General features: G+C 39.2%; 1 protein-coding gene across 1 annotated transcript in view; it reads right to left on the bottom strand.

The window, feature by feature from the left end:
• Nucleotides 1-15,000, bottom strand: part of LOC137994413 (dystrophin-like) — a 17,983-nt gene that overhangs the window by 2,661 nt on the left and 322 nt on the right. The window contains exons 2-16 of the mRNA XM_068839986.1: nt 12,747-12,808; nt 11,696-11,872; nt 10,375-10,467; nt 9,969-10,051; nt 9,765-9,848; nt 8,349-8,464; nt 7,803-7,939; nt 7,042-7,251; nt 6,025-6,144; nt 4,312-4,443; nt 3,390-3,541; nt 2,771-2,912; nt 2,071-2,252; nt 1,839-1,983; nt 698-799 (exon numbers count right to left, since the gene is read on the bottom strand). Of these exons, the coding sequence (XP_068696087.1) occupies nt 698-799; nt 1,839-1,983; nt 2,071-2,252; nt 2,771-2,912; nt 3,390-3,541; nt 4,312-4,443; nt 6,025-6,144; nt 7,042-7,251; nt 7,803-7,939; nt 8,349-8,464; nt 9,765-9,848; nt 9,969-10,051; nt 10,375-10,467; nt 11,696-11,872; nt 12,747-12,808 (1,937 nt within the window). The remainder of the gene's footprint in view (nt 1-697; nt 800-1,838; nt 1,984-2,070; nt 2,253-2,770; nt 2,913-3,389; nt 3,542-4,311; nt 4,444-6,024; nt 6,145-7,041; nt 7,252-7,802; nt 7,940-8,348; nt 8,465-9,764; nt 9,849-9,968; nt 10,052-10,374; nt 10,468-11,695; nt 11,873-12,746; nt 12,809-15,000) is intronic.

Raw genomic sequence — 15,000 nt, 5'->3', positions numbered from 1 at the left:
TCTTACAAAGAGTTTTTTATGTCGAAAGTAGTCATTGCACCCACCATAGTTAGCTAAAATGACATGTAAGCTTTAATTTTCACAAATGATGTCCAGATGCAAGACAGATTAATCCTGAACTAACAGTGCAGGGATGGCACAGTGGTGAGAGCACTCGCCTCCCACCAATGTGGCCCGGGTTCGATTCCCAGATCGAGTTTGTTGGTTTTCTAATCTGTACCGAGAAGTTTTCTCCGGGTACTCCAGTTTCCCCTCTCCTCAAAAACCAACTCTTAACTTGATTTGCGTTAATTGTTAATTTCAGTTTACAGTGTCCCCAATTAGTGCTCCAGCGCTAGAAAGACTAGACACTTAAATAAAGTTCCTTTCCTTTCTTTCCTATGTCAGTTTTTCTTTTAAGACTTATATGTAAAGCCAACAACACCCCAACCTACCGTGCTCCACTCAACGCAATTTCGTTCAAGGAGCGGAAATAACACAGCCACGTCTGAAGAATGTTTCTTTTGAGGGGAAGGGGGAAGGGGAGGGGAGGGGAGTAAGAGTAGGACATGAAGTGAAAGTAGATTTGGACAGGAAGGCTGTTCATGGCTCAACATTTTGCGCAATGATTAAGATTCTAGAACCGCGAAAATGTTACTTATTTCGGATGAGCTACTGTAAGTCCGCTGCATTGATAAAGTAAATGCGTCTCAGTTACCTTAACCCAATCTCTGATTGTTTCATCTATTGCAGGATCTTCCAAATCCATTTCCAGTATCATGTTTACCATCGAGTAATTTGAAAGTTCCTCTTGAAAGCCCTTTGTATTTAAACGAAAAAGTAATTGTCAATGTGATCCTTGTCTCAGCTCTGAACTTTCAAAGCACCTTTCCTTTCTGATTTATAAATGATCCTATATATTTTTGTAAAATTCTATCCCAGGCTCTTTCCTTTTCTCCACTGGCGTCCAGGAACATCTCATCACATAACTAAGTGATATCAATAATATTGCAAGGATCGAGGGTGGGGACATTTGTGTATCAACGGTCAACGGCTTCTCCTAAACGAATTTTTTGGGATCACCTAGAATACGGGCGTGGAGGGAACCGCTCTGGACAGATTGTGATGAAAAGTCTTGAGTGCGACCATTTGCAGTGGTTTAGCGGTATGTTTTTAAAAAATATATTTTACCAAAAAGAAGGTTGCCGCGAATGAACGTTCTCAAAAAAGGTTGCTTTTTTGTAAGATGGCGAAATTGGGCAAGAATGCATTAAGAAAATGAACGAAAGAGTTTTAAAGATTCCGAATCAGTGTATGAGCACGAAAATTTGGTTTTATTAATCGAATTGATAATGGCAAATTAACCACGGTAAGAAAGATTTTCGAGCAATCACGCTTTTCATTCAATAGACCTAATCGGCTAACTCAATGTTGTACCCAATTCAAATCTCCCGGGACTAAGATTCTTTGTGTATTGTATTTGCATGATAATGTAGCATTCATATTTAAATGATATGGAAATACCTGGAACAAAACGTTTTATTCCCAAAGGGTTTGAATTGGGTACAACATTGAGTTAGCCGATTAGGTCTATTAATTTATTCGTGAGTTCTTATCACCATGGTTACACTAATGGTAAAGGTTTGAAATGATAATAGAGCTCAATTTCCGGAGGATTAGTTGGGGACACCAACATGGCCGCCGTCCTTGTTTGGGGACACAAATTCTTGGATTTTACTCCCCACCTACGCAGAATAGCACTTTGTTTAGAAACTATCCCTTTCTTGTACAGTGTATGAAAAATGCTGAGAAATTGGAGAAATCCGATCTCTTTTAAAAATTAACCGCAAACCGCAAACCTGATGATCGGCGACTTGTTGCCTTACGCCCTTGTGTGTTGGCTCTATGACGTCGTCAAGTGCCATCCGGGACTCTGCACGCAGCAGCCAATCATTCATCCGCTCCAAGTGTTGATTGAGTAAAATTATATAAAGGTCAAACAATCTGTGGAAGGAGCGAAAAGAGCGAATTTAAGCATTCAAGTGCACATCAACGAAGATTATGGTATGTGTGGGGAACAATGAGTCGCACCTGTCGTATTCTGTGTTAATATTTGCCTCAAGCCTTTTCAGTTTGGCCTCTGTGGCATCCATTGTGTCGTTGAAGTAATCTTCCTGTGGCTTGTCAAACTGTTTCTCAGTAATTAATCCCTTTCCTTCTTCCAGGATATCATATAATTTGGATTCGACAGATTCCAACTGAAAGAGCACCTCCTAAATGAGGAAAAGTTTATTTTATAATGTGAACATTACACGAGCAGCACAGTGAATCCTATGTTGCATTTGAATAGGACCTAAAGGTATTGTCTTGTTTGTGTCTCCCCGATCCCGTCCCATTTTATGTGGCTGCAGTGGAGATATACAGACATAATTGACCACTCCTCGTGGGGCCTTTTCAAGGCAAATGAAACGAACAAAACGGAACGACAACTTAATCGCAACTGGCCAGAGAGCAAACCAGTTAGCTATTTACAAATGCAGCCGAGAAGTACTACCAGGATCAAATACAACAGTGGTCAGAACGGGTCTTGAGAACCCGTCATCTCCGGATCTTAAAGGTAAGTGCCCTACCAACTAGGCCTCACTACCTCCTATTATACTAACATATTCACTGGCGCTAAGCCCGTAACATGCATAGGTACTATTTGTTGTTTTGGCATAAAACGCTTTTTCGCGGTAGCAAAGCTGGAGGTTGGTTGCTAGGAGAGAACATCATTCGTTAATAAATTTACTTTGTGATGATCCAAAGCACTCTTAGTAGTGTTTAAGTCCATCAAATCCTTGTCTGAGTGTTTTAAGCTGTGTTCCAGTTCAAACAAACTCTGATCCACAGCGTCAAGCTCCTGCCTCAGATAATTCATGCAATCGGGAGAGCTTTTGGAGGTAAAAGAATATAAAACATATCTGATTAATAGACTGGCTTGGTCATTCATACTATGTTGGGAATTACCTGTATCAAAAAATCTCTCGAAATTTGTGAAACCGTGACAACAACAACAACAACAACAACAACAAAAGCAGAAGATAAGCTTAAATGTGTATGTTATTCTTCATTTTTTTTAGATTTTACTATAATACCTTGAAAATGACCTCGAAGAGGTCGAAAAGTCTTTCTTTCATAGCGCTATTTTTTTATTTAAAGGCTATAAATGAAACCAAGCGCTTATACGCACGACAAATCATCATTAACTATCATATGAATTAGTATAGAAAACAAAAAAGAGGGAAAAACTAAAATAATTTTCTCGGACGGATTACAATGAAAGTAAGTTGGCATGCATTGAAATGCGAAAAAAGAAATAAGCAAATTTCGCGTTTTTGCTTGAGGACTTACTGCTGAACTTTACTAACCTTGAATGGGAGGAACCATTTGTGTGAGATTGGAAATATTCAACTGGGCCATTATCTTCCTCATCCTTTGCAATATCCTCCTCAGTAACTGATTCAGCTTCATTTGGCTCATCAGATAGTTCTGTGTTCTTTTCAGTCGATATCAACAAACTCTTGGATAAATCAACATGACGAATTATTTTCGCAACCTAACAGAGGTATCTTTATCATCAAGTTTGTTGTACTCGCCTAGACAAATGTACGACCTGAGAAATTCGTTAAAACACGATTATGAACGATAATTCGTGACTGAAAAAAGATTATTACATTCACGGTACAAGACATTTTTTCTTCCCCCACGATAAACTTAACCCCGTGAGTGCTCGTAAGGGACTGCCTTTCTTATGATAAGTATTGGAACACGAGCACATGTGTTGCCCAAGGGCCCAAATGAAAGAGGCCTTGTACAGGATCTCTGGATACCGTACAAGAGCATCTTACCTCTTCTGTTAAACCTCTCTGCTTTTGAGATACTTCAGAAGGAAGTGCGGGACAAAGATGACAGCTTTTTATGACATATTTCTCTCCTGCCGCAGCTCAGTTCCCCTCTCGTTTAATAAATCGTTTGCGAGTGATATATAATCTGCAGGGGATTTACCCTATATTCCTACCCTTGGTGGGTACATTACTTATTTTATCATGGTTGAAAATATTTTGAGCCGGTACATCGGCAAAGATCATTTTTATGTCTGTCAAACAACGACAGGATGTTCAAAGAGCAGAAAAGTGATGCATGAGACCTTGAGTGAGCGTGTTACGGCCAATGACAGGCAAAACATGCTTCACGCGTTTTCTGCACAAAGCGGCGATTGTTTACTTTGGGTCAAGATCGACTTATTTGGGCTTTACGACATTCAAATGAAAACTGATGTATCCCACATACTCGTGTTTTATCTTCTTTGTTTTTCTTGTCTTCTTTCTTGTCCTCAGAAAATTCTTTGCTGTCGTCATCTTCATTGTCATTTACTTCTTTCATCGTTAGCCTTGTTTCTTTTTCTGACGGAAATTCTTGAGCCTAAAAACAGACCGAAAAGTTATCCGGTGCAAAAATACAAAGAAGTGTCGTATTTACTAAAAAAGGGCTCACGTCTCAGTCATTTTATGCTCTGGATACTGACGGTAAGATCTAGCATCTGTGAATACCATCGTGACCGTCTATGAGCAAACAAGACCGTCGGCTCAATGCGCTCGGTCCGCACCCCATGACCTCGGACCGTCCTAAACTCAGTCAATAAATCCATACTTATTATATGACTAGCTCCGTGAGCGGGCAAGATGAACCAAATCGCGCGCTCTGATTGGCTACCCGAGCGGGCAAGATGGAGCGATACTGCCCGCTCGGGATTTCTCGCTTGGTCCCGCAAGATCAAAGATCATTTTTTGGTGTTTTAAGTCATATAATAAATCCTTTATTGACCAAGATTGTTCGGTCAAGATGACTGGATATTGGCCTCGTTCTTTTTTTGCGTGTTTATGGACCTCGACTTCGTCTCGGTCCATAAACACGCAAAAAAAGAACTTGGCCAATATCCAGTCATCTTGACCTCACGCTTGGTCAATAACCCATACATATTGGTATTTCCCTCGATATCAGAGGAGGTAGCGTGAACGTTGGGAATTTATCTTCCTCGTCCTTTAAATAAAAAAAATGGTACCTACCAGGATAATCTTTGGATTTTTAGTTTATAAGTAACTATTATCACTTGCAATTGCCATTAGAACTGTCATTTTCAGCCGAGTCTTTTAAAAGTCGTTTAAAAAATCTCGCGTCACTTCTCATCTATTCAAAGCCAAAAGGAAAACCTGCACTTCGGGTGACTTATTCGAATCTTAGCCCCGACTCATGAAGAGCTTAATTTGCTTTCTGTGATTGTTAACTCATTGGATTGCTTGCCTCATTGCATCGCGCTAGATTGAAAATCGCTCTAGATTAATCCAGAAATGTAAAAAATATTAAATGTGCACCCTGCGTCTTGTTAAAACACTAAATTAGGGAGCTTACGAAACGAGGACGACGACGGCTTCGAGGACTTCATTTAAAAATACGAGTTCGCGTTATTCATATCACTACGAAACTATTTCATGTCGTTTCGCGTCAAAAATGTGTAGTAACTGTCGGGGAATTAAACTGGTATGAGTGGGTTGGAAGCGTAGAAAGAGAACTGCATGAAAATTCATCGTCATGTGCTAACGCCCTCCACAGAACCTTGAATTTGGTCATTTCACGTCGTCATTTAGGAGATGACGGCAAATAAATGTACCAAAATGTAAAACGCACGTGCAGAGCGTGCAGAGCCATTGTTTTTGCTCAATAAACCTATTGTTTTGTAGCGTCGTCGTTGCCGTCGGCGTCGTCGTTTCGTAAGCTCCCTATTGTCACAAATCTCCATCTCTCAGTGTGTGATATCTTCAGATGTGAATTTGCTGCTTTTAATTGAACACAAACGCCATCCTACAGCAATCGCGGGCAGCAAAAACAAGTAAGAAAAGCAAAGCAAAACTATTATTACTCGAAAACCAGAAGCAACAAAGACAAGAAATGCAAACGATAATATTTCTATGCATCCACAGAGCATGCTGATTTATTATTGGATACCTTATCTCCGTCTGATTCTTTCGATGTTGAAAATATTGGACTAAAAGTATCCGATAAACTTGAACTTCTCGATGAAAGTGGGTTGGTTATTCGAAATGGTGACACCACAAGAGCTCGTTTCTGAAAACAGAAAGGTTAAATCACTAAAGTTGGAAGAAATGTAGTAACTGGTCGTCATTATTGGAAAATAAGAACGAGTAGGTGAATTGTCTTGATGTTGCGCCGTGTTTGTGTGAATGATTTACTAATCAGTGTTTCAGTTTAAATTTATGTTTTTCAATCAGTGGTACGGAATGCCCTTATGTACTCGACTTTTCTAAGTCAATGCTTAAACGTTAAGTTTCAACGTACTTTGCACATGCTCGGCAAGAAACCGCTCCTTATCCCTTATCCCTTATCCCTTACAGGGATGGCGCAGTGGTGAGAGCACTCGCTTCCCACCAATGTGGCCCGGGTTCGATTCCCAGACTTGGCATCATATGTAGCCAAGGTAACCTATTATTACAATTATGACCTCACCTTGTTTGGTGAGCCGTAAAAAACTCGAACAAAAATTTATTTTTCAACTGGACACACTCTATCCACACGGAATCAATGAACGCCTCTCATCCCATTAATCTATTCACAAATTCACGTCACCCTGTTTCTACCAATAGCAAAGCTCCTTCGCACACATATAAACCTACAACAACCACAATTCCTCTATTCGCTCCGACGAAGGGCTAACGCTCGAAACGTCAGCTTTCCAAATCTTTCATGGTGGTTATTCGACCTTTATCAACTCGTTTGATAAAATCAATTTCTGTTGTTTCATATGGTACCATAACATTGCTATTACGTGATACATTGTTGAAGTGCCAATCCTTCTAAAGACAGTTGAAACTGGTTTGAAACTCCTTAAAACTACTGTTGAACGATATACTCTACTTATATAATCTGTTATACGTCTTTGACCAATTAAAAATCTGCAGTATTACTCTGTGTAGGATCGTTTTTCAGTATCTACGTTGCTTTCACCTCTTGAATATGAATGCTTTGTGGAAAACCGGAAATATGAAGTATTCTGTCTTCTCCAGCGTCTTTGACGGATGTGGCGTCATGAAATACGTCATTGCTCTTTTGGTCACGAGTGTAGGTGGTGATGGATTGAAACTGATCATGCTGAGTGGTGCTTGATGATTGCGATGTTTGCTGATGTGACGTTATTGTCTTCAATTCATATTCAACCTAGAATACGAATTGAAATACTCCAGAAAAGTCTTATTGATGACAGCGTGCAAGGCGAAATTAAGTAAATTAACTTCTTTTTATTTGTTTAAGAGACACACAAGTGGCGCATAAAAAGTAGAACATTGATTTCTGACACACATAACCTCGTAATTCCTGCAACTGATTCGGTGTAACTACACATCAACAGATTAAAAGAAACACTTATCGGAACCTGAAAATAGTCTAGGCTGAGGAACATTGACTTGACTGCAAAGATTTTGATCTTAGAAAAATAAGCACCTGAAGGCAGAAAGAGTTTTAACAACGCGTTTGAAAATTGAAAAGACTTTTAGAGGGCAGGAATTAAAGAATTCAAAACGCACTCATTTTGAGCAAGAAGGTCCGAAGAAATTAATCTTGATAGCAGTGTCACGGCGTCTTATTTGGTGTGTCTAATATATTGTAGCCAGGTTTCCACACAATTCCGCGGCGATCATGAAATTGCATTGTATTGAACAAGTAATATTGAGTGGTAAGTTTGTTGGGAGGTGATTAATTGCCAGACTAACCTTCAGTGTGGGTTGTATTGCCTCTTCCTTCTCAGTTGTCACAATAGTCCTCTCTCCAGATCTGGAAACTTGATACAGGTATAAATACGATAGGAACAATGTGATCACCTTCTTATCCGGTTTATCGGTGTTGAAATCTGGACAATAAAAGTCAGATGGGGAGGGGTTACCAGTGAGATAGATGTAAAATTGACTAATAATAAAAATAATGTAAAACATGATGTTTTTTTGGCAGAGTTAATTTTTGTCAATATAGGAGGGGGACATGCAAAAGCATTTATTTAAACATTCAAACAGTCCACACAATCATCTTTTCAATTTGGATCCCTCCGTCAAGAGGGCAAACAAATCATGAATGAGTATGGCAATTGTTTAACTTAACCCTTTTGAAATTTGCAAATATAGGTTTTCCGAATTTATTTTCGTAATCATGATCAAACTCGCTATTATGATAAAAATTAAGCTGCATCAGTTGGGTTATTTCAATAAAGGTTTTTTGTTGTAGTCTTCCTATGATTGTGTCGATCTTGCTCATGTAATGTTTACCTTCAGCCTTAAATAGAGACGGCACGCCATAGGTTGCACTTGCCAGCTCAAGAGCATGCGTAAAGCGTTTATTCACGCCCATTAAACAGATCGCCTCGATTTCAACCAAAGAAGGACTGAAAGATAAAAGATGTGGATATCCAAGTCATTTCACCGATCCAGGATTTTTAACATCTACATTGACGATCTTGAGAACAACATTGAAACCAACGTAAGGACATGTAAGTACGCTGACGATTACACCATCTACTCGTGCATACAACCTGATGACATCAGCCATATGCAAAGTGTACTGGATTCTGTGTGCGCATGGGTGGACGATAACAAGATGGCGATCAACTCAAAGAACTCAAGGATAAAGACACGTGGATCAACTTTCGTCAAACTTCAGAACCCCCAATACTCCAAATCGGATCAACTACCTTCGAGAGAGTTCATCATTTCAAGCTGTTAGGAGTTTGGTTCCAAGATGTTCTTAAATAGAACGCGCATGATGAGAACACTACCAAAAAAAAAAAAATTTTCGAAGCGGGTATTCTCCCTACGAGAGTGCAGAAGAGCGCGATTACCTACAGACATTGGCCTCAGTATCTATACCACCCTAATAAGACCCATCTTGGAATATGGTGCTCCTGTATTGGAAGGAATTCCTTCCTACTTGAAAGACGAGGTGGAGCGTACCCAGAAAAGGTGTTTTAGACTCATTCGTCTCCCAACATACAGTCAGTTTCCGTTCCTCGAGTCGAGAAGAAATGGAGCTACTACTCAAGAACGGGATAAGATCAGCAATGATAACAGCCACATGCACCCCCAGTCCTACCGGATTTTTACATTATATTAGTCGAGATGTCAACGGCATTATATTTAGTCGAGATGTCAACGGCAGAATGTCTTGTTCAGTCATGAAACTCGTATTATCTGCGACAAAATTATTAACGCCCTTCATGATGAAGAGGGACAGATGGTAGTGCAAGAACAATGGTGGCCAGAAGATCATGATCAGACCGGCAGTAACGGAACTAAAATATTGCATTAGTTCAGGCTGACATGACGTCGCTGCAGAATCAGTTTTATCCACGAGTCCAAGAGTAAGGCACTTCCCAACTGATCGCTAGTTTAAACGTAATTTTAACTTGTCTTGATGTCAACAAATGGGCACAGCTCTTGCTTCCCTGGGGACTAGAGGTTTTATGGCTTGGTCGCTTTCACATAAGTTTCTTTCAAATTATATGTAGAGCCTCCGATGACCTTTTTAACTTTCATTTCAAGTGTCGATTTCCTTGCGCGTTTTTATTTTACCATTCGAAGCATAAACTTCATGTAATTGCACAGCATGATCTTTTCACCTAAAACAATAACAGTTTTTATTTTATTTTACTTCTAGCACTTATTCGATCACCAGTTGGCTTAGCTTACTTGAAGGAGTGGAGAATCAAATTTAGCAGTAAGCCATCCGCCCAGCTGCTTGTTAGATCAGAAACATCTCTATTCTTACTGTTTCTGTCAAGGAATCAGAAACAAATCTGAATTACAAGAATGTCAATCGATCGATCAATCAATCAATCAATCAATCAATCAATCCATTATCACACTTTTAAGATGGTCAAAATGACTCAATACCCTTTTATCTGCCCCTGACACCAGGCAATCAACTTTTTGTCCACACTGAAATCTTCAGGATCCGGTTTGATGGTCTCGTTTATCTAGACAAAACGTGAGGCGATTAGCACGACATTCGAAAGAGTGAATGGTTTTATTGTTAAATATAACATTGAAAACCACCGAAAAAACACAATAGAGTAGTATTGGAACCAAATTTGCGTGTGATAACAATCTTGCTGATATTTATGGTGCCAATTCAAATGACCTTGTTGACGAATTATTAGTCAAAATCATCATAGATCTAGGATCATGAGTTTTATTCCGAGAACAAAATTTATCGCATTGAATGAAGACCCTGCAATACAAAGAACGTAAAAGCCCACCATTCAATGAATGAACAAAATGTAAGTCTTGCATGATTTACCTGAAAACGCAGAATAATGCTCCACACCAAGACGAGAATAGCTTTTTCGTCTCCCGCTGTAATTTCACTGGCGATTATGCCTGTTGGTTTAACCTGGTGTCATAAAATCCAATAATAATTTTGCAACAATCAATATTGCTTGCATTAAACAACCCCCAGAAGAGCCATGAACAGTGCTTGTTAGGCACATAGCTTTAACACTAGGTTTTCTTGCAGAATGACTTATACTATTCCAAAAGCGAGAACAAAATATGCAAATTTCATCTTAAGGTTTCAAGGAATAATGTAAGTGATAAGATCAAGATCCTCCATCTAAAAATCTTAAGGAATAGCTTAAGTCGATTCGATTCGTAGAATTTAAAAACATTATATTTTTTGGCTTTTCTTTGTTTAGTTCTGGCATCCTTAGCCTTTTTTTTCTGATTTTGTGTTTCAAGTTGTGTAGGTGCGTACCCGTGTGTAACGGTGTGGTACCTGACCCTAATCAATTGGCTGTCCTATCTTTTTAGCCCTCTATATACGTACGCTTATTATGGGCAGCCTGTACTCTCTCCATATTTCATACAATCTCTCTCATGTTATCACTTGTAAATTGTCGGGTACGAATAAAGCTGTTGTTTTAATTGTGAACGTCACCCGTAGCAAAGGAGTTGGAGCTTTACAAAGCGCCAAGGGCAAAGAGAGTTTCGATTGTAATCATAACCATTAAAATTTTCTCAAATTTGAATTAAAACTAAAATGTTCAAGCTTTGCATGAAAAGGTCAGCTCGTAAATTCGGCGTTGAGTTTCTAGTCCTTCAGTTTCTTTAAAGTTTTCATTTTCAGGGGAAAAATCCCAAGAGATGCCATTTCGAAAGCTTACACCCAAACGTTACATCAAGAAATTAGACTGCGAGCATTTCTCCCTTTTGCTCGACACAGAGAACGCAAAGCAATCGAAAACAACTGATCGAAAGCGACGTTCTAGGTCGGACTTTCGAGCAAAAGAGAGACCGCTCGCAATCTACGTAGAAATAATTTATTTTGACAGTAAACAAGATGTGAGTCGTTGGGTAACTGTCAATTAAGGGGCGAATACAAAGCTACATACAAAGTTGGTGGACAACTTCCTTTTTGCCTTCATCAGGCTCACTTCATCTTGTAGTACAAAACAATACAATTAACTGGATAACCTGCGATCAGACGTTTCATTTCTTGGGGTTGGGCTGTTTGAAAAAAAAAAGTCAATTTTGCCTTTTCATAGTCCCTCTGTCTCTTTTGCCCCCTGAAAAAGGAACGCCTACCGCAGGGTAGTTTACCGGACGTTACTTACTATACTAACATTGTATTGTAATAGAAGGCGCATGACCTCTTGCACATTCCTTATTTGATTAATTCGCTTACTGCATGGCTCAGCCCTGGTCACTTGAACCCCAAGAAGCACTTCGATAAGCGAAATGAGCACCAGGCCATCTCTCAATTCACCAACAAAATCCGTAACTTCGATGCGAGGGTTCGCCTATTAGATTGGATCAAGAATTTCATAATATCAGACTAGTATGGCACAAGGTAGGAAATTTGCCTACAAGATAGAACAATTGTAAAACTAAGACGGTTTGCGGGTTGATTTGATGCATTAAGTAACCACTTTGCCCATCAAAAAGACGATTATTTAAAATGTATTTTGAATTGATCATGAATTCGAAGTGTTCTGAGTTATGTCAAAAGAATATATTAAGGACGTGAAAAAATGCATCAGGCTGAAACAGTGAAAATAACGGTAGTTTCATTTTCGTAGACCAAGGAGGTTAAAGTCCGAAGTTTCCTAAGTTCGGAGGAGACCCGTTTAAACGTGACATCGTTTCTTCAATGAGTCAATAAGTAGGTGAGCTCATCTCAATTTTTTTCTCCAGCATCCTTCTAGAAGAGTCTATTCTTGCGAACTGACTTTCTCGGAAACTATTTCGAGAGGTTCAGCAATCGATATGGGGGATCTGGGAGCGGCTATGCATTAACAAGAAACATCAGACAGAAATTTGCGTTTTGCCAAAAATCAGGGAACTTCTTTGATTTCTAGCTAATTTCTCTAGTGTTATCTATACTGACATGTCGGACTCAAATCCTCTACAAGGAGAGAGAGAGAGAGAGAGGAAACGGGGGGGGGGGGGAGGGAGGGGGAGAGGGAGGGAGGGATAAGATAATTTACATATGACAAATAGCAGCCTGCCGTTTGACGTTTCCCGTGATTAAACGCGCCGCTAGGTCTCTCTATTGTCCTGGAGCGTTCACACCACAAGGGTGACGGAAGAATGACGGAACGAACCCTTCAATGAATGCAACAAGCCCCTTCACCTGAATCATTAAACGTCAAGTTAAACCAGGTATGTCTATACCTTAGCCAACTGCACGTTGATCCATTTAGTGCAGATTCTCTTGTGCCTTTTTATCTGGCCGGCTGCAGAGAGAAACAAAGACCAGAAACTTCTACGAACGTATACAGATTGGACTTATAATTACATAGGTGATCAGTACTGAAAATTTTCGGCGATCATTGGTTGCACTTGAGGTGATTATATACCACTTATTAACCGAGAGTGAGGTCATTACAGGGAAATCTCAGACCGAGGCCTTGATGTATTGACCGAGCGATAGCGAGGTCAATCATCAAGGCCGAGGTCTGAGATTTCCCTGTAATGACCGACCGGACGAGGTTAATAAGTTATTTATTATATGGTTTTTTTTTGGTCAGTTTGGCCTGTTCAGTTTGTCCTTTGGATGATAAAACTCGCTCTCGCTGTGGCTCTCTTCGTCGCTCATACTAAAGGAATATCTGTATGCTAGTTTTTCTTTCAATTATTGAAAATATAGTTGTACTTTGTCCATATTTTTTGTTGTTTTCGTCCACGCGCTCATAGCTTCAGTTCTCTCAACTCAAAAGAGCCGTCGAGCTGAGAAAAATTTTCATGTCCGGTCATTACAAGCCCGGAAAATCTTGCCCGCTCAGCAGCCAATCAGAGCGCGCATACTATTGTAGCCATATAATAATACGCGATGATCGCCTAAGCAGTTTTTTTCATTCGAGGTGACAGACGAAGATATAAATTGTTTTAAAGAAAATGCGTATTTTTCAAATAATCACCTATGTAATTATTATAAAACAATTATTCACTTCAGGCTTGGTGAATATCGATGACTAAAAACTGAGACGATAAAAACCTCGACTTTGTCTCGGTTTTTAGTCATCGATATTCAAATCGCCTTCAACGAACTAATTGTTAAATATTCGTTCTCGCATGTATGCAACCTCATCGCCCATAAAGCAATGTGACTGAACACACAGAAAGAAAGGCACTCATAAGATATGTAGTATACGTGGAGTTTACGGAGTGCGACTTATTTCCAGTGCAACGAGGCAATAATTAGAAACACACACACTAGATCAGAAAAAGGGTCAGAGACTAGGCTCATGCACAGAATGAAAACAAACCATCTCACTTCTCCGTTCAGCGTGATATCGCACCAATTCGACCGCAAAGCTTAACAATCGTGATTAAAATTAATTACGGAAACTATCGGAGAGTCTTACGCATCTCGTATTTTTGTGGCCGCGAGTCCCTGGTTCGATCTCCGTTTCCCCGCTAAATGTTTAATGCAGTCAAACCAAACCAGTATAAACATAAAAACCCAAATTTTTAATGTCTTATGGAAGGATTTTGTTTTTGGATCTGAATGCACGCGACAACATAATTATCTTAATTTATGATAATTTATTTTATACGCTTAACGTCAAAAACATTAGTCGAAATCCTTTAAATAGTTCACTTGTTTTCAATGAATGTGTGGTTTTGAAATATTCACTTAAACTTTATTTCGATGTTGCTCTACGGTGCAATAAATAATGATAAAAATATTCAAATTCATTTGTTTTGTCATTAATTTAAAATATAATTCTGCTCAGTTTGTAACAATATGAAATACTATGAATCATAACATCTTATCTTTTCTTTTCATAGTTCGTTTGATTAAAAGTCGAAGAGAACATAAAAACCAATAATCGAATCCTTGTTTGTTGAGGGGTCGTGGGTTGAGCTGCATGGTATGGAATGTATTGAAAACCGTGGCAAACATTTACAGTCAGAGGTCACTGTTTCAGTCGTCTAGAACAATACTTTCTGTCCATGATGGCGAGCAGAATAAATGGACTTTATTAAATGCTCGATTAATCCCGAACGGACAAAAGCGCCATTTTTTCCCATGTTCTATATATATGTTGGCACCATTAAAATGTTCGAGGTAAAGACTACTAAACTTTGCTGAGGTCCTTTAGTAAGATGGCTACTGAATCTGGCGGATTCATAATTATCATCTTCAATGTCAATTTTTTTGCCTCCATAAGAAAAAAATATCATAAGATTAGGGTGTATAGCAATTACATCTCAATTGGAAGCACATCGACCTTTTGTGGTAAAACCTTCCAAGTTTGGGAGTGAGACACATAGAGGTGAATATCAAATAAACGTAGGAAACAGCATAACAAAATCCGGGAATCAGCGAGAATGGAATGATTAAGCAGTGCTTTACAAAACCGATCATTTCGAGATCAGAGTTCAGCGTGATTTCACACCAATTCGACCGCAAAGTCACTTA

Source organism: Montipora foliosa, chromosome 3, assembly GCF_036669935.1.
Source record: "Montipora foliosa isolate CH-2021 chromosome 3, ASM3666993v2, whole genome shotgun sequence".
Classification (NCBI taxonomy): Eukaryota; Metazoa; Cnidaria; class Anthozoa; order Scleractinia; family Acroporidae; genus Montipora; species Montipora foliosa.
Note: the sequence above shows the minus strand (reverse complement) of the source record. Positions and strands in the feature narration are given on the sequence as shown.